The sequence below is a fragment of the Danio rerio genome, chromosome 25 (genome assembly GCF_049306965.1).
Source record: "Danio rerio strain Tuebingen ecotype United States chromosome 25, GRCz12tu, whole genome shotgun sequence".
Classification (NCBI taxonomy): Eukaryota; Metazoa; Chordata; class Actinopteri; order Cypriniformes; family Danionidae; genus Danio; species Danio rerio.
The window spans coordinates 17537219-17562050 of record NC_133200.1 but is presented as its reverse complement, the minus strand read 5'-3'; the positions used below and the strand labels follow the sequence as shown (position 1 = coordinate 17562050).

Here is a 24832-nt window from a genome sequence, read left to right as displayed (position 1 = left end):
ACAAATGGTATGCGGATCTATTCCTTGGCAGTCCGTGGGTCCTTCACTGGGCCTTTTCCCCTTCTCAAAGAAACTTTTCAAAGTTTTTGAAGCTCAAGTGACCGAGATGTATCCGAGAGAATACGGTCATTTCAATATAAAATATTTTTAAAAATAAAAGATTGTTCAGACTCGGATGTTACATAAAACGGTAATGTTTAAGGATTTCTTGTGCAACCCAGTGCCAATTGATCCAGTCTGTGGCCCAGGGGTTGGGGATCACTGCTTAAAGGAACCCTAAATGATTTGAAATGGCAGGATAAGAATTCTGAATCAGCTTTGTTTTACTTTCTAGTTATGACAGATCATGAATGTTTCTAAAAACAAACATATACAGGCAACACACATGCAGTACATATGACTACTGACTATACCTTGAGGTCTTGTATAGTGAGATGATTTGACTGTGCAAGAAAATGAACTATCCGTTTATTTTTGTTTGTTTTTTTAATGGCCTCAAATAAGAAATGTAAAGTGAAAATGACGTTTTTAGTGAATTAACCCCTTTAGATGAATAACTAAGCTTGGCCAATCAGCAATTTAGATCTTTAGCAAACCTTCAGTGATGTGTTGTCTTAACTAACTTAAGTGATTACTCTCTCAGCAAACATGCACCGTTCCAATACAAAAGGATAGCTATACATCGCAGTGACCTCTCACCTTTACTACCGCCTACACACAAATAAACCCCCTCACCTTTCCCGTCATCCCCTCCCCCGCCCTCTGTGATGTAATCCAGCTGAACTGATGTAACCTGCCAGCTGTCAGTTCCGATCGGTTATTCCTAGTTTCTAATGAACCGTAGGCGGAATTCTCTTCTTAATGGAATTCTAATGAGAGCTTAGACTGTTGCCTCACATCCTATACCAATCAAATAACTTGAATTTGAAAAAGTTGGTGGAGCAGCAGTTCAGTAGATCGTCCTTCAACACTGACATTGACAGCGGAATCGGTTTTAATCTAACTAGAACTACAGCAGCATATTAGCAGTACTCTGCTGCCTGTCTGACATTTCAAAAATGTTCCATAATCTGAAGTGTTCTGGCTTTTTATTATTATGTTCGTCCATTTAAAGCAGCTTTGACACAATCTACATTGTGAACAGAGCAATAGAAAGATAAAGATGACTTGACATGGCGTTTTTCAATAGGAAACAAGAGTCTCATTTATAACATTTTGCATACACCGTAAAAAAAAAGCTGGGTTCCACACAATTCCTTCATCTTGCCCAAACACAAATAGATTAATTAACTAAATAGTTTTTTTTACATATTTAAGTGAACTGAACATAACACTCCAATGTTGAAACCTTACTAAAAGCAAACTTACACAAGAATAATTTATTTATGTAGTGAGGATTGTGGTCCATATGCTTATTTAAAATGGCTGTATAAAACTCTCACATGGTGCCCACTGAAGCTAAGCAGGGCTGCTCCCAGTCAGTACCTGGATTGGAGACCAGATGGGAAAGCTAGGTTGCTGCCGGAAGCAGTGTTAGTAAAACCAGCAGGGGTGCTCAACCTGCAGGCTATGTGCGTCCCAACACCCCAGTATAGTAAAGGGGACTCTATACTGCAAGGATTGAATTCGTCTTTTGGATGAGACGTTAAACCCAAGTTCTGACTCTCTGTGGTTGTCAAAAATTTTAGGATGTCCTTTAGTTGGGCATCCTGGCCAAATTTACCCCCTGGCCTCTGTCCATCATGGCCTCCTAACCATCCTCACATCGTATTAGTTTCATTACTTTGTCTCCAATATTATTAGTTTACTTACGGCTGCGCACATTTTTCCGTCAAGTTTTTGCACCCTTTGCATGGAATGCGGTATACACACACACACACTTCCAATTCTGTTTTATGCATATGTCATATTTATAATTGAGATCTTTTAACTGGAGGCCAATCAAGCACATTCACATTCACCTGCAAAACCACACTGACAGACTTAGACTTCCCATGAAAACTAATATTCTGCGACCCAATACGCATACTTATACTACGCCCTAAAAGTATGTACTTTTTTGTGAAGCAAAAATATATACTTTAGAGTGTGTAATAGAAAAGTATGCAAGCTTTGGAACATACTACTTCCTCGTTAACAGATCGTTGTGTTGCTAAGCCCTGTTATTCTTCCACATTTCTGTCATATTTAAATTCTCACCTTATTGGAGAAGCAGCAGCAGGATATTCTCCCTTTCACGAGTCTTTCATGCAGAGACATCTCCTCAGGTCTTTGAATAATTATGCATTTAGACGTTAATGTCCAAACACATCTTTATATAAGGTCGGTATTGTTGTTGCTGTTGAAATATAACACAGAAAATGGCATTTAAATATTTTCCACTTAGCTTGATATTAATTATCAGTCATTCAAACGTTTTTACCACAGCCTCTCTACTTTATTGTTGGTCTCGCGCATCCATCATGTTTGTAGTTTATTTACAGTTTTCATTTCATTATTGCTGCCGTTGTGTCATCCAGGTGGTTGCTGCACACTGGTGGTGGATGAGGAGATCCCCCCCCCATTGTGTAAAGCGCTTTAAGTGTCTAGAAAAGCACTATCTAAATGTAAGGAATTATTACTATTATTATTAGTAGTATAAGTTCTAATTGAATTCACGTCCAACGCACAATGTACTGTGGGCAATATCAGCGGTTAGAGTATGGACGACTCTACACTTAAATTTTTTTACTGGGAATGGTAAGCCATCCGGGAACCTTTTACATACTCGTTTTAACATACTACGATTTGGGACATACAAATTCTATTTACAAATGATATTTAGAGTAGTATGCTATTTGGGATGCAGCAATATTCTATTACTCTGTATTAACCCAGCATATAAGCCCTCCATGTCAGTGGAACATTTGCACATTTATCAGTCACTCGTGCTGTTGCTTTGCCGCACCTAATACCATGGAAGCCATTTGCTTCTGCTTCTGTCACTCATGAAAGTCTGATTGTTCCTTTTGTCTTCGAGACTTCCCAGAACCTGTGAACCCCAGCACATATTTCCACTGTGTTTTTGACCTTCGAGGCATCACTTGCACAGAACTGAAGTAGAGCTTTCTCCTTGAGTGACAGAGAATCAAATTGATGCAGCAGAAGACTATGTTCCATGAAAATGGTTTTCTGAAGTTCTCCTGAGCCCATGAGACTTTTTTTAACACCACAGCATGATGTTTTTTACACTGAGTACCATATGAGGGCTCAAAGGTGGATACGCTAAGGTTTCCTGCCTTTCTCTTCACAGACTTCGATTTCTCTGAATTCCCTCAGTCTTTTCACTATATCATTATTGTATTGTGATTTTGTATTGAGTTTGATTTGTTTGACTATTCCATCATATTTTCAAAACACATTTAAGTTTGTCAATGAAAACACTGGAAATCTGGAGAAAAAAAATGTACTCAACAATCAAATCACAGACTTTTGATTTCATCGTATTTCTTGCAAAACATTCAAAGGTTTTTAAAAATGAAGTGGTATTTCCCAGTGTCACGTTTCACAGACTCAAACTAATGATCAATCACGACTGGTCAATAACGTCCTGCTGCGATGTCTACATTTAACAGCTCATTCTCCTGTATTTGTTTCAGGGACGTCCCGTTCTCCATGATCTACTTCCCTCTGTTTGCCAACCTCAATGCTGTGGGCCGGGCAGAGGATTGTAAAGCCCAGGAGCGGGCACCGTTCCTGCAGTCTTTTATGGCCGGCTGCATGGCAGGCTCAGTGGCGGCGGTCGCTGTCACTCCTCTGGACGGTGAGATGAAGGCAAGAGAGGAGTACAGGAACACTGGTGGCTCTCTCTCTCTCTCTCTCTCTCTCTCTCTCTCTCTCTCTCCCTCTCTCTCTCTCTCTTTCTCTCTCTCTCTCTCTCTCTCTCTCTCGTAATAAATGCACACTGATAAATGTCCAACTGAGTTAGTCCAAGCTATCTAAGCTTGTAATCCTGTGCTACATAGAAACTGCTGGGTGGTGTTGGTGGTAGTCATTGATACAAGCTAAAACCAGCGAATATATTTAGCTGTATATATAATGTTTAACAGCACATTAAAATCACGGTTCAACACGGCTTCAGTACAACACAAATAAGCACCAAATAGCCAGTGCCTGCTTTTTCCTGTTTATTTTGACCAGGCTGAGAGGTTTTGTCTCAAAGATACAGAACTGAAGAGCTTCTTGTGGTGTGAAAGTTCAAAGTAAATAAAATAATGAAAAATAAGACTTTATAATTATTAAACTTTTAAAGGTTAAGCTCAGCCCTTTCCTAAAACAACAGTATTAAACAATAATTGTACATTAAATTTGAGATTCAGTTTCGAAACCCAAATCTCTTTTAATGTAAACTCTAGTACTGTGCTCATCCGTAACACCGAGTCAAGTGAACTGTTTAATCCTGTATGTGTGTATAGAGAAGGGTCTTGTGTGTGCATGAGTTGAGAATCATATGTTTCCATTGTTTTTCTATGTAAATGCAGTAGACGGAGATTAGGGCTGTCACGATACTGGAATTTGGTACGAATCGATACTGACATTTTAAAAACATCTATTTCCCGCTAACATTTGAGCTCAACAGAAATTACTGTGATTGGTTGTGAAGGTCATCAGTTCACCAAACCCACCGCTGATTACTGGGTGTAACCACAGATACAGGAACACTGGAGATTTTAAAGCTACGATTCATCAGTGGATCACTCGTATGCTTTCACTCGTATATCACTCAGCTTATTGACAAACCAGCTGATCGACGTGACTTTGAAACGCTTTAGTGTCCCTGTATCTATGTTTACATTCAGTAAACAGCGGTAAACTGATGATCTTCACGGCCAATCACAGTCATTTCTGTTGAGCACATGGACACAATCATAATCAGCGCTGTTTAAGAACATGCTCAGCAGCGCTCAAATGTTCACAGGAAATGGATTTTTAAAAAATTTTAGTATTAATTGGTACCAAATTCCAGTATTGTGACAACACGATAGTTACATGATCATTATACACTCACGTCTTTTGCAGTGCCTCGCACAAGCACGTCGTTTTTAGATGCTGTGTAAAAATTAAACAATTTTTAATTTGATTTAATTTGAACTTTTACTTGCAGCAGCGTTTAATCAATGTCAGTTCCACAGCAGTGGACCAATCAGAAGAACTCTGATGTGGGACTAGTTTTGCTAGCTAGTTGGCACAACAACGACAACATGTCGGAACCACTCCTGATCACTGCGTCTCACATTTTCAGATACAAAGTCAAGTTGTTGCACTGGTCTTTTTTTGCTTATTCATAGGAGTGCATGAACCCAACCATGGCCTGTACTGTGATAGTTTGGGATGCATAAATGTTTTGTTACAGCCGAATAAATACATTATATGGTAGGAGGCATGCGTTGACTCAAGGGACTCAGCCTGCGGCCTCAGTACCCCCTAACCAGTCAAGATCTTCAGCCATATCGCACTGCTACGAGTGTGATATTGCATTTATACAACAGTTTGACAGCATAATCATGTATATAAAAAAGAAAACAAAAAGAGTCTTAAAATCCTTTTGTACGAGGAGCTACTTTTATTCTGCCATTCATTCACATCTGCAGCTGACGTCAGTACAGCAGAAAGCGTTGCTAATTTACTAACATCACTTTAGAGCTAGTGTTTCAATGATTCTCAAGCGTAATATCCAAAGTGATGACAAGACAAGTGATTTTGCTCACATTTTAAGATTATAAGGCTGAACCACATGGAATGCCATAAGTTTACAAAGATTTTCCAGAATTTCTGTTGCAATAAGGAGATCACAATAATTATCCCAAAAAAAGCCAAAACAAAGGAAACACTGCCAAATTACTATGGTGTAAATACAGCACTACAACATACAAAAGAGAGAGATCGACTTAGTGTCACTTACCTGTTTTAAGTTGATTGATCCGCTTTAATCAGCTTGAAATTTAAAGAGCTTTTCTCTCCTAAGGACTTATTATGCAGTCTCTGTTGCCACCTTGTGGTGGAATGTCAACTGTCTTTGCTCTGCTCAGTATGACAGGCTGATGGCCACGAAACTCCGAAATTATAAAAATAGGCACTATTCTTATAAATAATTTGCATAGTAGCAGTCCAAACAACTATATTCTTGCATAAAAGCCTCAAGTACATTATGTTGTCCAACAGCTGCAGTATTTGTCAAACTGTAGTGAGTTGTTTAGTCCCTTTTTAGTCTTAGTGTGGGCAGAGTAATACACAAGAGTGAAGGGGCTGTAAGAGTGCTGACATTGCTTTAATGTCTTATGGCTATCAGCCAATCAGATTTGAGAATCAGACAGAACTGTTATATATTCATTCATTTTCTTGTTGGCTTAATCCCTTTATTAATCCGGGGTCACCACAGCGGAATGAACCGCCAACTTATCCAGCAATTTTTACGCAGCGGATGCCCTTCCAGCCGAAACCCATCTCTGGGAAACATCCACACACACATTAACACACACACTCATACACTACGGACAATTTAGTCTACCCAAGTCACACTGTGGGGGAAACCGGAGCACCCAGAGGAAACCCACACGAAGGCAGGGAGAACATGCAAACTCCACACAGAAACGCCAACTGAGCCGAGGTTCGAACCAGCGACCCAGCAACCTTCTTACTGTGAGGCGACAGCACTACCTACTGCGCCACTGCCTCGCCTACTGTTTAATATATATATATATATATATATATATATATATATATATATATATATATATATATATATATATATATATATATATATATATATATATATATATATATATATATATATATATATATATATATAATGCAACACATATTTGGGATTTTGGATATAATGGGTCAAATGGGATACAGTGAGATTTCTAAACAATGTTTTTTTTTTTACATTTAAATTACATGCATATTTCATTTATAGCTTCAATTTTTATTTTTATTTTGTTATTAATGTTTTTAATGTATTTATGCTTTTATTTCTATTTAAGTTTTAATAAAATAGTAGTTCTGCAAAGAAGAAATGATTTTTTCTAATACTATTTCATCTAGTAGATTAATCAAACAAATTACCATATATACCTTCAAGAACTGGAAACCCCACAAACAGTTAATACTGTACTATTTTTGTTGACTTCTGAGTACATTTTCACCTAGAAGTCTCCTAACTAGGTCACTCTGTATTTCATAAAGGCCCAGAATAAGTCTTTTGTTTGCGAGTGATTAATTAGTGAACCCCATGTGCTCTGCTTCAATCCTGCTGTGATATTTAGATCCCAAACATTTCATTGGCTTTGAAGAACACACAAAGTCTGCAAAGTTTGCCTCTCAAAGGGTTTTGGTTTACAGCTTGTCTTTTGTATCGTAAGAGACACAATTACTTGTTGCCTTAAATGGCAGTAAAGAGGAAGGTGGACTATTTGGACGGTGGAAACACTGGCAAGCCACTGTGGCGTCTGGGTTTGAAGATTTGGCAGGACTCGCTGCAAACATTACTCTGTTTATAGACTCACACAAAACCTATCACCTACTTTTTTTCATAAGGCATTGTTTATTTTAAAGTCAAAAAGTGGTGATTATGATCTCATACTTTTTTTGTTTTCAGCGTATAAATATATTTTTTAATACAGTTAATTCACAAATAATTTCACAAAAATGGCAAGTAGCAGATCAAATTCAAGTAAAATTGTCAAGTAAAATTATCATACCTGTGGAAATCTATACCTTCACTCACATTACACCCTGCTTTTAAAAGACCTTCAGGATAAAGTTGTAGACAGGCACAGGTTAGGAGAAAAAAAGGAAATATTTCAAAGGAGTATGAGGATTTTCTATAGGCACTGTATAGGTAAGAATGTAGTTATTTATTTGCAAATTTGTGTTGTAACATTAAACAGATCTTGATTTAATAATGTTTGAAAATTTTATTAAAACTGATTAGAGTATAAAACAATTGTGGTTAGTCATGATTGTCTAAATATTCCAAATAGCATTGTAATAAATCTAGTTGTCAAAGTATAAAATTGTAGATGGAGTAAATATAATTAGATTATTATTGTTGGCAACATAGTGGCGCAGTAGGTAGTGCTGTCGCCTCACAGTAAGAAGGTCGCTGGGTTGCTGGTTCGAGCCTCGGCTCATGTTCTCCCTTCATTTGCGTGGGTTTCCTTCTGGTGCTCCGGTTTCCCCCACAGTCCAAAGACATCTGGTAATGGTGAATTGAGTAGGCTAAATTGTCCGTACTGTATGAGTGTGTGTGTGTGTGTGAATGAGTGTGTGTGGATGTTTCCCAGAGATCCCATCTGCTGCGTAAAAACGTGCTGGATAAGTCGGGGGTTGATTCCGCCATTTCATTAACACCTATACCACTGTGGGCTAAACCGGAGCACCTGGAGGAAACCCACGCAAACACGGTGAGAACATGCAAACTCCAAACAGAAATGCCAACTGACCAAGCCGGGCTCAAACCAGCTACCTTTGTTGCTGTGAGGTGATTGTGTTACCCACTGCGCCACCGTGCTGCCCTCATATAGTCTCCTCAACCACAAATAAAGTACTTATATTTGAACATGTACATAATTATGGAGGTTGTGCATCATTGAGGGAATATGTTTGGCAAACTTTTTTTGTTGTTTTTGTTACCGGCCACTTTATTAGGTACACCTGTCTAACTGCTCGATAATGCAAATTGCTAATCACTAATGCCACTCCTGTCAGCTAAGAACAGGAAACTGAGGCTACAGTTCGCACAGGCACAACCAAAAATAGACAATAGAAGATTGGACTATAGAAGATTGCTTGGTCTGAGTCTCGATTTTTGCTGCGACATTCAGATGGTAGGGTCAGAATTTGGTGTCAACCACATGAAAGCATGGATCCACGGTTCAGGCTGCTGGTGGTGTAATGGTGTGGGGGATGTTTCCTTGGCACACTTTGGGCCCATTAGTACCAATTGAGCATTGTGTCAACGCCACAGCCTACCTGAGTATTGTTTCTGACCATGTCCATCCCTTTATGGCCACATTGTACCCATCTTCTGATGTCTACCTCCAGCAGGATAACGCGCCATGTTATAAAACGTGAATCATCTCAGACTGGTTTCTTGAACATGACTCCTGTAAAAAAGTCATGTTATAACTTCTGTAATTTTTTTTATTTTCAATTATTTCTCAAATGAAGTTTAACAGAGCAACACATTTTTCACAGTAGTTTCTATAATATTTGTTTTTCTTGAGAAAGTTTTATTTGTTTTATTTCGGCTAGCTTTATATGTTTTTAAACCCCATTTAGGGTCAATTTTATTAGCCCCCTTAAGTGATATTGTTTTCAGTTGTCTACAGAACAAACCATTGTTATAGACTCCCCAAGTTCAGGACCTTTATGACAATATGCTGACACACAAAATTAAATCCTGTATTAATGAATATTTTCCTCTTCAGTTATAAAGACTCGTCTACAAACATTACAGAAAGGAGAAGGAGAAGACTCATACAGAGGCATCATTGACTGCGCACAGTAAGTTTTTTTATTGTTTCTATATTTGTCACATATAAACTTCTACCATATTAATATGTCAACCATCTCTCCCTCAGGCGCATTTTAAAGCGTGAAGGGCCCTCAGCGTTCCTCAAGGGAGCGACGTGTCGAGCGCTGGTCATCGCTCCACTTTTTGGCATTGCTCAAGGGGTCTATTTTCTGGGCGTTGGCGAACACCTGATTGGGCTACTGGGATAGCGGCTGATGATGTCATACAGTACTGTTTCTACATGGGCCAAGACATGAAGAAGGAAACATTGATTTATTGAAATGGTAAATACGAAGAGAAATCCACACACCAACCAAAGGACTTTCAGCAACTTTGGGAGAAACACAAGAAAGTTGTGAAACGCAAATCCATTTGTGTAACATAAATACACACTAAACTTATCAAACTAAGTACCTAAACTGTAAACAGGGTTCTTTAGGTAAAACTGGAAGGTTTTTTTGGCCAATGTTGAATTAATGTAGCTTTTGTGTCTAAAGCCCATAGTTCCAATCGGTTTTAAACCAACATTATTAGTGATGATTCAGTCTTAAGTTGTGAACAGGGTCAATGTGTATTTAGATGCGAAAAGAAGACTTGAAGTTTAATTGACTCTGAATCTTTTAAATTTGGCAAGTAACAGATTTAAACAGTAAAAACAAAAACAATTGCTGAAATGTTTTTTAAAACAGATTTTATTAGCCTTAATCCAATACTATTCATAATGATTCATTTATTTGTTGTGATCAAGAATCACATACATTTAGATTGCTGTAATTTAATTTCTAAATGTCTTTGAAAACACAATTAAGATCAATTTTGAACCAACATGATTTCCAAAGGATTCTTTTATCCTTCATGAAAAAGGTCTGTGTGGATTTGCACTGCAGAAAATGACTTGAATCAAGGTTGAGATAAATCTGAATCTTTTACATGTAGGTTTTTGCTCTCTTCCATTGAATCAGACCCTTAAACAGCAATTATATGCAGAAATGTCTTTTAAAGCCTTTAGGTTTAATCAGTTTTAAACCAGCATGATTCAGGAGGATTGATTCATCGGTAATAAAAAGGATCAATGTGTGTTTAGATTGCACAAAAAGACTTGAATCAAAGTTGAAGCGAAACTGAATCTTCTTACTTTTGTCTCTCTCTCTCATTAAATCAGCAACAACTCTTTAACTTAAAGTCAATCGACAAAATTAGTTTTGAACCAAAATTATTCAAAATAATAATTTTACAGAGAACTGAATCAAAGCTGAATCTGAAAGTTCTAATTGTATCTTTTAGCATCTACAATTGATTCCAACACTAAAAAAACTAAACAAAATAAAATTCAATGTCTTTAAATCTATAATTATATTTTGAAACCAACAAGATTCATCATTATTGATTTGTCTGTTATGAACGGTCAATGTGCATTTAGATGATCTTGAATCAAAATGAATCTGAATCTACTAAATCTCTGTTTTGCCATTAAATCAAACCCTTTAAAGGGCAACAGCATATATACAGAGATATCTTTAAAGCCAATCGATACAATCAGTTTTAAACCAGAATGATTCAAAATGATTCATTAATGCACAGAAAAGACTCAATTAGCACTATAGCACTGAGCAGTATAGAGTCCCCTTCACTATACTGGGGTGTTAGGACCTACACAGACCGCAGGTAAAGCACCCCCTGTTGGCCTCACTAACTCCACTTCCGACAGCAATCTAGCTTTCCCAGTTGGTCTCCCAATTAGGCTATGATCGGGTGTAGCCCTGCTCAGCTTCAGTGGGCCACCATTTTAGCATTTATAGTTGATTTCAAAACAACAACAAACAAATAAAGTCTTTAAACCTACAGCATAGTTCTGCTCAATTTAAAACCAACATGATTTATGATTATTAAATATTGTCTGTTATGAACAGGGTCAATGCGCACTTAGATGAGCTTGAATCGAAACGAATCTGAATCTACTAAATCTGTGTTTTGCCATTGAATCAGACCCTTTAAAGAGCAAAAAAAAAAAAAAAAAAAACATATTGACATGTAGCCAATCGATACAATCAGTTTTACCAAAATGATTCACTTATTGATGAACAGGGTCAATGTGCACAGGGTCAATGTGCATTTGGATGGCAAAAAAAATCTAAGTTTAGAAGGATCTGAATCTTCTAAATGTATGTTTTGTCACTCTACTGCATTTAATCTGCAAAAAATAAAATAAAAAGCTGAAATGTCTTTCAATCAATAGATACAATCGATTTTATACCAACATAACAAATATATCCATAGAGAGCAACAATGACAAATATTTTAGATTGCAGAAAGAAGCTCTGAATCTGAAAATCTGAATCTTCTAAATGATTTGACTCACTTTTTCAGTGACCATTTACTCAACGTAACTGTGGTCTGTCAGTAAATCTGTTTGTGGAGACACTGCTGGGCTTTGTCTGGAGCCTGGTTGTTATGTAGACTGTATAACGTCAAATTAATTTTTTTAATGCTTCTTTAAATGATTTTGTTGAGTGTGAAATATATTAAAATGCAACAAAGCCTTATCCTTGACACTCGAGTTTTAATCTAAAAAAAAAAATCTTAAAACGTAATTTAATATTAAATCTGCCAGTGGCTGTTGAAAGCACTATATACAGTACACTGGCAGTCAAAACTTTGGGATATACATTAAAAAAATGTTTTAAAAAGATGTCTCTTCTGCTCACCCAGATTAAATTTTCTTGCTCTAAAAGAAAGTCAGAACAGTTCATCTTATCATTCCAACTTTCTGTATCACACAATCCTTCAGCAATCATTTTAATATGTGCATATGCTGCTTAATTATAAATATAAAAATATAATAAAAGGTCCTCAGTTATTAATAATGGTCATTATTACCAATATTGACGTGGATTTCTGTAACTGTAATTTTCTAATTAATATTTGGTAAAAGTTGTTAATAAATTAAATAATAATTGAATAAAACAGTTGTTTTCAAGAGTTTTCTAGTGTTTTATGGATTCTACTACAGAAATATTAACCAGAAATCCCTATTATCATATATACAGTTGAAGTCAGAATTATTAGCCCGTCTGTTTATTCTTTTTCCCATTTTCTGTTTAACAGAGAGAAGATTTTTTTCAACACATTTCTAAACAGAATAGTTTTAATAACTAATTTCTAATAACTGATTTATTTTGTCTTTGTCATGATGACAGTACACACTATTTGACTAGATATTTGTCAAGACACTTCTATTCAGCTTAAAGTGACATTTAAAGGCATTAAAGTTAGGGTAATTAGGGAAATCATTGTATAACACTGCTTTGTTCTGTAGACTATCAAAAATACATAGCTTAAGTGGGCTAATAATGTTGACTTTAAAATGGTTTTATAACCTTTATCCTAGCTAAACCCTACAACTTTTTCCAGAGGAAAGAATATTATAGGAATTATTGTGAAAAATCCCTTGCTCCATTAAAATTAATTTGGGAAATATTAGAAAAAGAAGAAAGAAATTTACAGGAGGGCTAATCATTTTGACTTTAAATGCATCTGCATATTCTGCATAATTTCTAAAATGACTATTTGACACTTAAGACTGGGTTAATGATGCAGAAAAATCTTTTTTTTTAATCACAGAAATACAATTTGTAAACCCATTTAAATATAGTCAAATTCTTTAGAATTCTAACATTATTGTGAAAAATATTACTGTTCTTACTTTATACAAAACCAGAAAAACAACAACAAAAAAATCTTCATTTTCCAAACATTTGAGTAGCAGTGTTGTTTAGGTAGAACATTTATTTAGCTGATTTGTTTTTTCACATTCTGTAGAAAGAAAGATAAACAAGAGAGTAATGAGATCTTGAATAGTTTAATTTTGAGAGAACCGAGAAAAGAACAAAAAACGTGGGAAACATTTCTGTTTAAAAACACATTACTTTAATAATACCAACAAGATAGAAGCTTATTTATAGAAGCGAATTCCTTGAAGACTTGATTTTTGTGAGAAAAAAGGCTTCTTGTTCATGTCATTCTAAATAATTGTGATAAGAAATCTGTACGTTTGGTATATGCAAGACTGATATAGGTGTCTGTACTTTATTAAATGCGTTCAATTAAGAGCTTTTGTATTTTAAAGTCTGGAGTCTGATTTGATTATGCAAAGCGCTGTTGCACCACAACAAATGATGCTAATTTGCATCTAATATGTTTCATTTTAACAAGAGAGAGGGCATTGTGTTGTTAATGTTTGAGATGTATGTAGTGTTATCTGTACGAATGTCAGTTTTCAGACTTGATGTAGTTAATAAACACAGTTTTGTTTAAACTGTGATGGACACAGACATGCTGTAAATAAACTATTTTTTATTTATTTATCCGTAGTAAAATGCAGTTGCAGTACAATTTAAGGCACAAAAGCATCCATGTTGAATATCATGGATGGACGATCCATGTTAAATATCACCCAATGATATTTTCCCCCCTTTTCTTTTAAGAAAAACCGGCTAGGCTACTAGCTTAGCTAACAACAATTGACACAATGCAAATTCCTAAGTGCTTACAACTCTTTGTTCGTACAAGCTGAGATAAGAAGTCAGGCGTCTACTTTCCCTACCCGTGACATGATATTCAAAGAGAAAGTGCTAAATAAACTCTCAAAGGAGAGGTTTAAGGTAACAAGAGAACACATTTCAGTGTTAACTACTATCTTTGGCCTAAAAATAATAATAAAATAAAACCGAAAGGTACCATTTTTTAAAAGTAAAATAAAAAAAACAGATTTCCACTTTAGCAAATCTGCTGTGACCTTAAAAGACCCATCAAACCTCAGCTCTTCTGAAATGTATTTGTAACAGTCGATTAGTCTGTGAACTTGCGGTTTGGGTTGGCACCAAATAAACTCACTCTGATGTCAGGCATCATCTGTGAAAGCAGAAGAACACAATATAAGAACTCGAATGAAGACCCTAAAAACAAAAAGGTGACTTTTACTCTACCTGTTGTGCTAGAAGGTCTAATCTGCTTTCCAGCGTGTTGGAAGCCTTGATCCTGCCATCAGCATTATAGACTTCAACACCTCCTGAACTGAAGATGCCAAGCACAAACATTTAACGCATTTGGTTATCTATAAAAGAGTGTTTTCTAACTAAACAGAGGTCTGTTTCCTCCTGAAGTTAAAGCATTTTCAATTATCCGATCACAAGTAGGGTTGAGTATCGTTTGTTTTTTAATGATATCAGTGCAAAATTTATACATTTAGGTTAAATTGTATATTGTGGATGGAAACTGTTTTTTTTTTCTTAACGCCAGTCTGCACGAGGAGCGCTTTAAACACTGTTTTAAAACTAAAACGTGCTTATTACACATTTATCAAAAATGATGTTGAGTGACATTAAAGAATGGCTTTTTATTGAGGAAAAACAAAACTTAGAATTGAACCAATATAATAAAAGTTTAAGGTAGACAAATATAAAAATAAAAGTAAACACAACTCAATACAAAAATCACAAACTGTATATATTCACAATAAAACACTAAACCAATATTTGAAGTCTGCATAAACCAATAATTGACACACACCTTTACTACAGCAAATGACATATTTCTAATTAAATGGAATATTAAGGGGGTTGGCTTTTATTTTTGAGCTCCGCCTCTCATCTTTCACTCACAGCAAACTAATGGTTTAAGGGGCGTGGCTAAGCATATTTGGCCCAAGCTGTCAAACTGACATCATCCGAGAAAGACTGCTATTCCAGAGCGGAAGCAAGACAATTGATTTTACTTTAAGATTACCTTAATATTAACAGTGTGCGCTAGAAAAATAAACGTATTTAAATTTGATTTCATGCGGACTTTGATACTTAATGGCACTAAACAGCAGGCCAATTATTATTACCATTGAAGTAGTCTGCATTCTTGATTTGCAACAAGCCCACTTCAAATTTCAGCAATTCTTTTGCAGAAATATGGACATATTTGCTTTTTTCTGGTAAAAATAAATGACACTCTCTTTAAAAAAACATTAAAGTACACAATATATTTTATATTATATTATATTACATATATAAGGTTGAAGTCAGAATTATTAGCCCCCCTGAATTATTAGCCCCTGTTTATTTTTTTTCTTCAATTCCTTTTTAACGGAGAGAAAAAAATTTCAACACATTTCTAAACATAATAGTTTTAATAACTCATTTCTAATAACTGATTTATTTTATCTTTGCCATGATGACAGTAAATAATATTTGACTAGATATTTTTTAAGACACTTCTATCCAGCTTAAAGTGACATTTAAAGGCTTAAATAGGGTAATTAGGCAAGTTATTGTATAACGATGGTTTGTTCTGTAGACTATCAAAAAATATATAGCCTAAATAACTAATAGTTTTGACCTTAAAATGTTTTTTATAAAAATAAAAACTAGCCGAAATAAAGCACATGAAGTCTCCTGAAGAAAAAATATAATACTGTGATACAGACATACTGTGGAAAATTTCCTTGCTCTGTTAAACATCATTTGGGAAATATTTAATAAAGTAAAAAAATAAAAGGGCGCTGATAATTCTGACTTCAACTGTATATGTATTATATTATATATTGGGACTTGAAGCAGAGACCTTCTTGTTGTGAGGCGACAGTGCTAAACATTGAGCCTTCATGCCACCTCCACAACAGTTTAGTTTTATCATCATTCCTTCATTTTCTTTTTGGCTTAGTCTCTTTATTAATTTGATGTCGCCACAGCGGAATGAACCGCCAACTTATCCAGCATATGTTTTACGCAGCGGATGCCCTTCCAGCTGCAACCCATCACTGGGAAGCATCCATACACACTCATTCACTCTCATACACTATTGACAATTTAGCCTACCCAATTTACCTGTATGGCATTTCTTTGGACTGTGGGGGAAACCGGAGCACCCAGAGGAAACCCACGCAAACGCGAGGAGAACATGCAAACTCCACACAGAAACGCCAACTGACCCAGCTGAGGCTCGAACTAGCGACCTTCTTGCTGTAAGGGGACAACACTACCTACTGCGCCACTGAGTCACACTTTGTTTTATCTTTTTTTTTAATTATTTCAAAACCAGTAGCTGACATCTATGATTCCTGTCATGAGTACTTGTCAGCTCATCACTTTAATCAGCGGTCACCAATCCTAGTCCTGGAGGGCTGGTGTCCCTGCAGGGTTTAGCTCCATCTTGCCTCAACACACCTGCCTGGGTGTTTCAAGTATACCTTGTAAGACCTTGATTAGCTTGTTCAGGTGTGTTTGATTAGGGTTGGAGATAAAATCAGCAGGACACCGGCCCTCCAGGAACAAGTTTGGTGACCACTGACTTAAATTGTTATTTGAAAGCAAGGCATCTGAGTAGTGGTCAAAACATTATAGCCCATGTTTACACTTTAACATCACCCACTTGTGATCAGTTTGACACAAATACATCTTAACAGCAGGTGTAAATGGATCTACAGAGTGAAAGTGATCTTACATGTCAGGAGACAGGAAAGTGTTCTCGTCGATGCGCACTTCAATGTTACTCTTTACAGCTTCTTTGTAGATCGGGATGTTTTTCTGAACAGCAGTCTAGAATAAACAGATAATAAACCTCTTTATGAGCTCACAAGTTTTAGGAACTGATATGATTAATATGATGTAAACAGATTGACAGGAAATTGAGCTCACCTGCACCATCGCTACATCTTCCTTTCTACAGCGAATTATAACCCTAGGCTCTAGCAGCTGATAAAAACCCTGCAGAGGTTATAAAAAATACATTTTTTACTCTTAATTATTAGTTTAAATAATAAAATCTAAATCATACATCAGCACGATATTGGAAAAAGTCTGATACTGCGGTGTTTTATTTTTCTGCGATAAATACTGCGATATTAATACAGATTCACAAGATGCTTTTAATAGCACTATTTGGTGTTTTTTTTGGGGAGTCAAAGTATTCGGTTACAGAAATGTAATATTCACAATGTAAAAAAAAAATATATATATATATATATATATATGTATGTATATATATATATATATATATATATATATATATATATATATATATATATATATAATATATATATATATATATTTATATAAAAAAAAAAAATATATATATATATATGTATGTATATATATATATATATATATATATATATATATATATATATATATATATATATAWAAAAAAAAWTATATATATATATATATATATATATATATATATATATATATATATATATATATATATATATATTTACTATGTTTATCTTGTTTCTATTCCAAATATTTAAAAATAAAATTTTTTTTGCTTGTTTTAAGGAAATGATATGCCAGTGCTGTAAGTGAAATAATTTTGTTTTCCCTTTGAAATGTAGATGTTTGGACTAGAAACAAGACAAAAAATAAGTAAGTAAGAAATGTTTTTTTTGCATAAATCATATGAAGTATATATAAAAACAGTGATTAAACACAATTCTGTGGCTCCTGGTCAACTATAATTCAGGCTGGTCATTCTACATCTTTGCAAAGTGACTATTGCGGATGTGCACATTGTGTGCAATATTGTTGCTGAAACCATATATTGTGCAGCCCTAAAAGCTATCTGCAATCTATTGCTTTTCTTGCAGTTCCCCGATGTAATATCAAATTTTAACAGACGAATTTAAGCCACTGAATATATGGAAGCGAATTTTTGAACTGAAATAAAATGAACCGAAAATTGTCTTTTGATTATTATACTTGTGCATTTTTAAACAGAACTGAATATTTTGGAAGTGAAATCTGGAAGTTGAATATGAAATATGGAATTTAGGTATACAATTGTGTTTTGAATTGAAATAGTTACAGCTTAAATAAACAGCCGTGTTGAATTTCAGGGCCTAAATTACAAACCCTGGGAATTCAAGTCACTAAAACGCAAGCAGCTGTTAATTTAATGTATTATTTTTTTCAGCAAGCTTTTTATTTCAATACTTTTGCCATAAATTTTGTTCCATAATAAAACACATAATATTTCTATATTAAAAAGAAAATATATAAACTATAAAAGTTAATAAACAAACAAATGACAACTAACTTCAAAATGAAGTAAAACAAATGTTTTATCTATTCCTCATACACAAATGCATAGCACTAAATACTAAATAATGAATAATAAATGCAAATAATGAACAGCTGACCAAACTAACAAAAATGTTTGTATACATATATACATATGTTAATGTATTAAATATAACAAAATATCATTCAAAGAAACCAAGTAATAAAAAATAACTATGTCAGGATTATGTACATATTCTAATATATATATATATATATATATATATATATATATATATATATATATATATATATATATATATATATATATATATATATATATATATATATATATATATAACATTAAATAAATAAAAAATAAAAAATGCAAAGTTCATGATAAATCTATTTAATAAAATTAAAATTCTAAAACTAAATTATAAATGATATAACGTGTATATAAATATCTGAAATAAAGAATTGAATATAAAATCATTCATAATTGAAAAGAATGAATGACTAATACATTTTTAATTTTCACTATACTGCCGCTAGCAGGATGACGCTCCGAGCGATCGCCCATACTGCCCATGCTTAAATCCAATACAATACAAGGTGAAGATTTGTGCGACCTCCTTTAGCTTCTCCCGAACTTGAAAATATAATTGGCTGAATCATAGAGCTGGATTAAGATCGTGGGGGGTCGAATCGAGATCGTGATATTATGATTGACACTATACATATATATTTTTTCTTTTTTTATAACAAAATAAACCATTTAATATCTTAACCACTTAAACCATGAGTATCTTTCAAAACTATGAAGAGCATCACTAATAGGGGCATCAGCTGACCTGTAACACCAGCCCCTCCAGAAGTGTTTGGTACTGATTTGGGTCTTTGGCGATGGTTGCCAAACGCTCTCGGGCATCATTTAGGAGATCCTGAATTGAAGCAAATAAAAAAGATGAAGGTGAGATCAATATTTTTTTGTAGTTTTACACAAATAAAAAGTATATAAATGTCAATGATCATACCTTAATCATGTCATCACGAGCTTTGAGCACCTTCAGTCTGGCCTGGTTCATCAAATTCGACATCTGACTGTGGATTTGAATGAAGACCTCATTAATTAAGCCACTGAAGACATCAGGTAACACATGTAAAGAATTCAAACGCACATTTTCTTCTGTTGTTCAATCTGTTTCTCTTTCTTCTCATAGTACTCCATTATCTTTAGTCTTTGAGTTTGCACCAGTCGTCCTTTTTCGATGTTAAACTCTTCTTCTGCCTGCAAAATGCAAATAGACAACTTCTCAATACTTGAGAAGAGATTAATCACCAAAAATGACCATTTGGAGGACCATTTAGGTTTAAGAACGGCTTGACATTAACTGTTTGATCACCAGCCACTGTGGCTGGTAGATTTCCAACATTACTAGCCACTCGCCATTTTCACTAGCCACACTTTTCTTGTTGGGAAAATATATTTTGCTTAAATTTGACTTTGACATGCTAAAAGATTTGATTTAGATGTTGTGTTATGTCCACATGCCTTCTCATTCATTTAACGTCTTGTGTGTATTGTATATTAGCTTGCTCAGTGTGCATGAGCAAATGGGTTGTGTCACAATACAATCAGTTTTCATTTCACATGACTTTTCAGGGCTCAAAATTAAGGATTTACCAAATTTATCTCTGAGTCTGACCATACCAAATAAGTATTTATTAGCCACAATTTTTAATTCGTAAAACAAGGAAAATATAGCTTTATAGGTGCACTTTTTAATTCAACAAAACTTTTCTTTAAAAAAAACATTACATTTAAAAAATAATTATTGTCATGCATCTAAAATATGCACAGTAATCTGTCCTGGCTAAAAGTCCCAGATCACCAGTTAACTACACATAACAGTGAGTAATCTCCCATTAAAGCAATGTTATTATGAAAATGATAATTAAACCTAATAACTAAGCAAAAGAAAGCAGGTGAAACAATGTTAAGCCTGTTAATAATGAAAGCCGTGACCGCTGCTGCTTACAAAAGAATATGTGTATTTTCAGTGATATCCGATTATATTCATCTTGAATGCATTTCAGAGGGCATTTACACCTGCACTTTTCACAATTGGAGCTATCCAAGTGGCCAGGTGTAACTTCATTTTATGAATCACCAAGAACGATCGTTTCTTCTATAACGATCTCCTGAAGAATAAAAGTCACCTAGATCTTAAATGGCCTGAGGTTGAGTAAATGGCAAATATTGAGTGAACTGTGCCTTTAAAAAAAGTTGACAAATTCAGAGCATATTTTATTAGAGGCTTGTGACATTTTCAAATGTTTATGCTGCTTTAAAGCTTTGTCCACGATATACAATAGTGAAATGTAAAAATGGTTACTTCAACTGTTATAATAACACAATTGTGTCACATATATGCCAAATATACATGGAAAAAATCACAAAGTACAATTAGAAATAGCAAACGTTAGTTAATGCATTAAAATAAGTTACTATGTTAATGCAAGTTATACAAATATAAACACTGAATTTTATTGTTTATCAGGGAAATTTAAACAATTATTAAAAAAATGAATATAATCCAAGTCAAATACATGCTTTTGTTGTTTTAATCATGAGTTTGGCTACATCAGCTAATGCTGTGAACAATAGGCCTACAGTATAAATAGCCACAATATTTTCAATCAACATCTCAAGCATGCTGTAGCCTATTATCATTTGGTGCTTTGAAGAAAAGCCACTGCCAATACAACAATCTGAATATTATTACAGATGTTCTAAAAGCTGAAATAATAATTATTTACAGTATTTTTAAGTGCCCATTATAACAATATCCTCCTACATGTTCATTATTGTGATATATTGTGTTGAATATCTGCATGGGACGATAACCGTGTCCAAGGTATACCGCGGTTTGGAAAAGTCAAGGTTTTAAAACCGTCAAAATTTTCTGCAATACTATTCGTAAGGTATGAGTACATTTTTTTTATTTACATTTTTTTTAGTATCTTTAGCAGAAAAGATCTTCACATATGCCATTTTAAAGTGTAATTAAATCTGTGTTTTTGAAACAAATGAAGACAACAGAAGTTAATACTTCATTTTATTTATTTAGCCTGGCATGTTTACTGCTCTAAAATATTATAAATGTTCTCCAAATTAAGATATATTGTGTTCAAAGGGGGAAAGGGTTTTATTTTTTACCCAGATATTTAAAAAGAATATATTTTAGAGCAGTAATCTTACAACTGTGATACCGTGAAACTGTGATATATATATCTAAGGTTATCATAGCGTCATAATTTTATACCGGCCCATGCCTAATCTGCACATGTCTGTATTTTACCTTTGCATCAATTTCTTCAGCCTTCTCACTGGCTTCCTGATCAATAAAGGCCATCATGTGTTTGATCTGGAGATACACAAAGAATTATGATCAATAACAAATAATTAAAATGTAATTATCGTGATGAAAATGCAGGATGTAGGACAACTGAAGGACGAAGATGCCATCTTTTGGTTTTATTATTCGCAGCATACAACATTCACAAAATATGAAATAATACATTGATAATAATGCATTTGTGCACAGCAAAGTGAATGGGATATACGGACACGTCTAGCTACAAGATAAATGATATAACATTTGATTTTTAGGCACCTTTGAAAACACATTACAAAATGTAATCTTCATACTGTATTTAAAACATGAAACTAACTACTTTTGCATTTAAAACATTAGTATTGTTTTGTTTCAACAATACTAATAAACATGTCTGCATTTTTTTTTACAATTATTAAAAAGAAATGTCATCGATAGCTTACAGAACAAAACTTTTTTTCAGAACTATAATCCAGAATGTGTGTGTGTGTGTGTGTGTGTGTGTGTGTGTATTACAAGTAGTTTAATTAAAAATGTAATTTAGTTTTTTAACCCAGAATTGCCCCAAAAAACTGTTTACAAATTATGAAATGTGTATTAATTTAACGAAATAACAACTAAACAAAACTGCTCAGAAATGTTTTTGCAGAAATGCTTATTTTTAGATGTTTTAAGCAGCAGTTTCAATAGAGGTAAATATTTGTGCTTATTAAAAAAAGAAAACAGTCCCAAAAGTAACAAAATATATTTTACAACTATAAGTGGTCAGATAATTTAAAAATTATAGGTGTTTTGACAGCTAAAGGTGCTCCATATGAACAGTTTATCTGCAAAAACATTATCCATTTATGTAATTTTCAGATCATGTATGATGTGTGTTGAAGTACAATTGCAATAAAAATTATATTCATTTTTTTGTATCATTTATGTTTTACGTTAAGCTTCTGAAATGTGTCTGTGTATGTTTTACATTGAGCACTGAGGAGTACAACTGTAAAAAAAAATCTGCTTCTGAAAAATACAAAAAAAAGTGGTATTTTGTTTTTGAAAATGAAATCTTCATATACTGTATACTTGAGTAGAAATAAACCTGAAAACAAAATGTGTAACATTTTATAAACGGTCATATCTCCATACAAGATAAACAAAATATGACAAGTTAAAAGGATATAGAAAGTTACAGGCTTGTAGCCAGCCTGGTGAAAAGGGTGGGGGGTTTTCTCAAAAAGTGAACCTTTTTGGAGTTATTCGCTTCGTTTTCTTTTTAATTATAAGAAGATTAGGGTTAGGGTTAATAGTGAAATTTTAAGCATTATTTTAGCTGAATTAACTTGTCGGATGGTCGTCATAAACACACTTTTTAATGTACAATTTTTTTTTAGAATAAAGTAATATGAATTGAAAAAAATACCTATTTTTAAAATTACAAATTTATTACATCATATATCATTAGAAAAAAAATTATCTGTTAAAGTTTAAAATTAATGACTGTAGCCTATTGTCATTTATTAGGCAAATAACAAACTGGCCCGCACATTCAACATTCCTCAGTCAGAATGTGGTGTTTTGAATATTGAACAAATAAAACATAATAATAAAACATAATAATAATAATAATGTAGAGCATGACGATTTTCTAGCCTGATTTGTAAAAAAAAAATAGTACATTTGAAAATGCATGGATAACAACAATAGCCAACTTATTATTATAATTTACTTTAATATGGTCCACGTTTGGTGCATCACACCTTTTTATTGGTCATATTTTTTCTTTCAAGAGTAAGGTCCAAGATTTAGTTTAGTTAATTTCTTGTAAAATGCAGTGCAGTGTAGGTCAGTGAAAGATGACTTCACTTACGTCAGATTCCGCTTGGTCTTAACGCCTTTGATGGGTTATTTTCATAATTTATGATGGCATAACAGTTAAAATAGGACAAATGAGCTCATCTATGGGGCAAATTCTGGGAGTGGGTCTTTCGAACCACACGAACCCCCCTGGCTACCGGCCTGAGTTAAGAAAAATTAACTACTATATCTGTTACAACTATTGCTGTTTTTATAAGTACCTTTATCAAACTTACACGGTACATTATTTCCATATTTTGTGTCTCTATTCCAGTCATTGTATTCTAAAGGTGCACGAGCCCAATAACAAAATAGTATTCTAAACTTAGCTCTTCTTAAAATATGATAGTTAATAACTTCAATTAATAGTTAACAACTTGTTAATAGTTTACTCACCTGTTTCTGTACGGCGGCATCGCTGAGCGCCATGGCTGATGTTTTGAAGGCAGTTGCGGATATCTGAAGAGAGATTTGCCGCGGCAAAGCTTGAAAACTAACTTTGAAACTACTATACTAAACTAATAACTACTTTATTAATATTAGCAAAACCTACACTAAACTACAGTTCCTCCAAACCAAGCGTCAGCTGACAAGGAAGAGCAGCGTCATGTGACTAAAAGCGTCACGACGCTCCACCCATTTCATTTACTTTTCTGTCACTCAAAACATTCATTCATTCATTCATTCATTTTCTTTTCGGATTGGTCTCTATATTTTTCAGGGGTCGCCACAGTGGAATGAACCACCAACTTATCCAGCACAGGTTTTACGCAGCACATGCCCTTCCAGCCACAACCCAACACTGGGAAACACACACTCCCACACTCACATATACACTACGGGCGGCCAATTTTGGACTTGCAGTTCAGACTTTGGGGAAAGCGGAGCACCCGGAAAAAAACCCCCACGAGAACATGCAAACTCCACACAGAAATACCAACGGACCCAGCCAGGGCTCGAACCAGCGACCTTCTTGCTTTGAG

At 34.3% G+C, this 24832-nt stretch overlaps 2 protein-coding genes across 6 annotated transcripts in view; one reads left to right on the top strand and one right to left on the bottom strand.

Moving 5' to 3' along the window:
• Positions 1-13919, top strand: part of slc25a18 (solute carrier family 25 member 18) — a 28286-nt gene extending 14367 nt beyond the window's left edge. For all 5 annotated transcript variants that reach the window (XM_021470662.3, XM_021470661.3, XM_073942989.1 and 2 more), the window contains 3 exons: positions 3639-3802; positions 9474-9549; positions 9627-13919. In XM_021470662.3, coding sequence (XP_021326337.1) covers positions 3639-3802; positions 9474-9549; positions 9627-9768 — 382 coding nt within the window. In that variant the 3' untranslated portion in view covers positions 9769-13919. The remainder of the gene's footprint in view (positions 1-3638; positions 3803-9473; positions 9550-9626) is intronic.
• atp6v1e1a (ATPase H+ transporting V1 subunit E1a) lies at positions 13403-24464 on the bottom strand. Its single transcript, NM_001365440.1, is given in 9 exon segments — positions 13403-14470; positions 14545-14632; positions 17048-17142; positions 17242-17310; positions 19458-19547; positions 19641-19707; positions 19785-19894; positions 21969-22034; positions 24246-24464. Coding segments are annotated over 9 exon segments (681 nt in total). The 5' UTR covers positions 24279-24464; the 3' UTR covers positions 13403-14407.
• Positions 24465-24832: the final 368 nt, after the last annotated feature.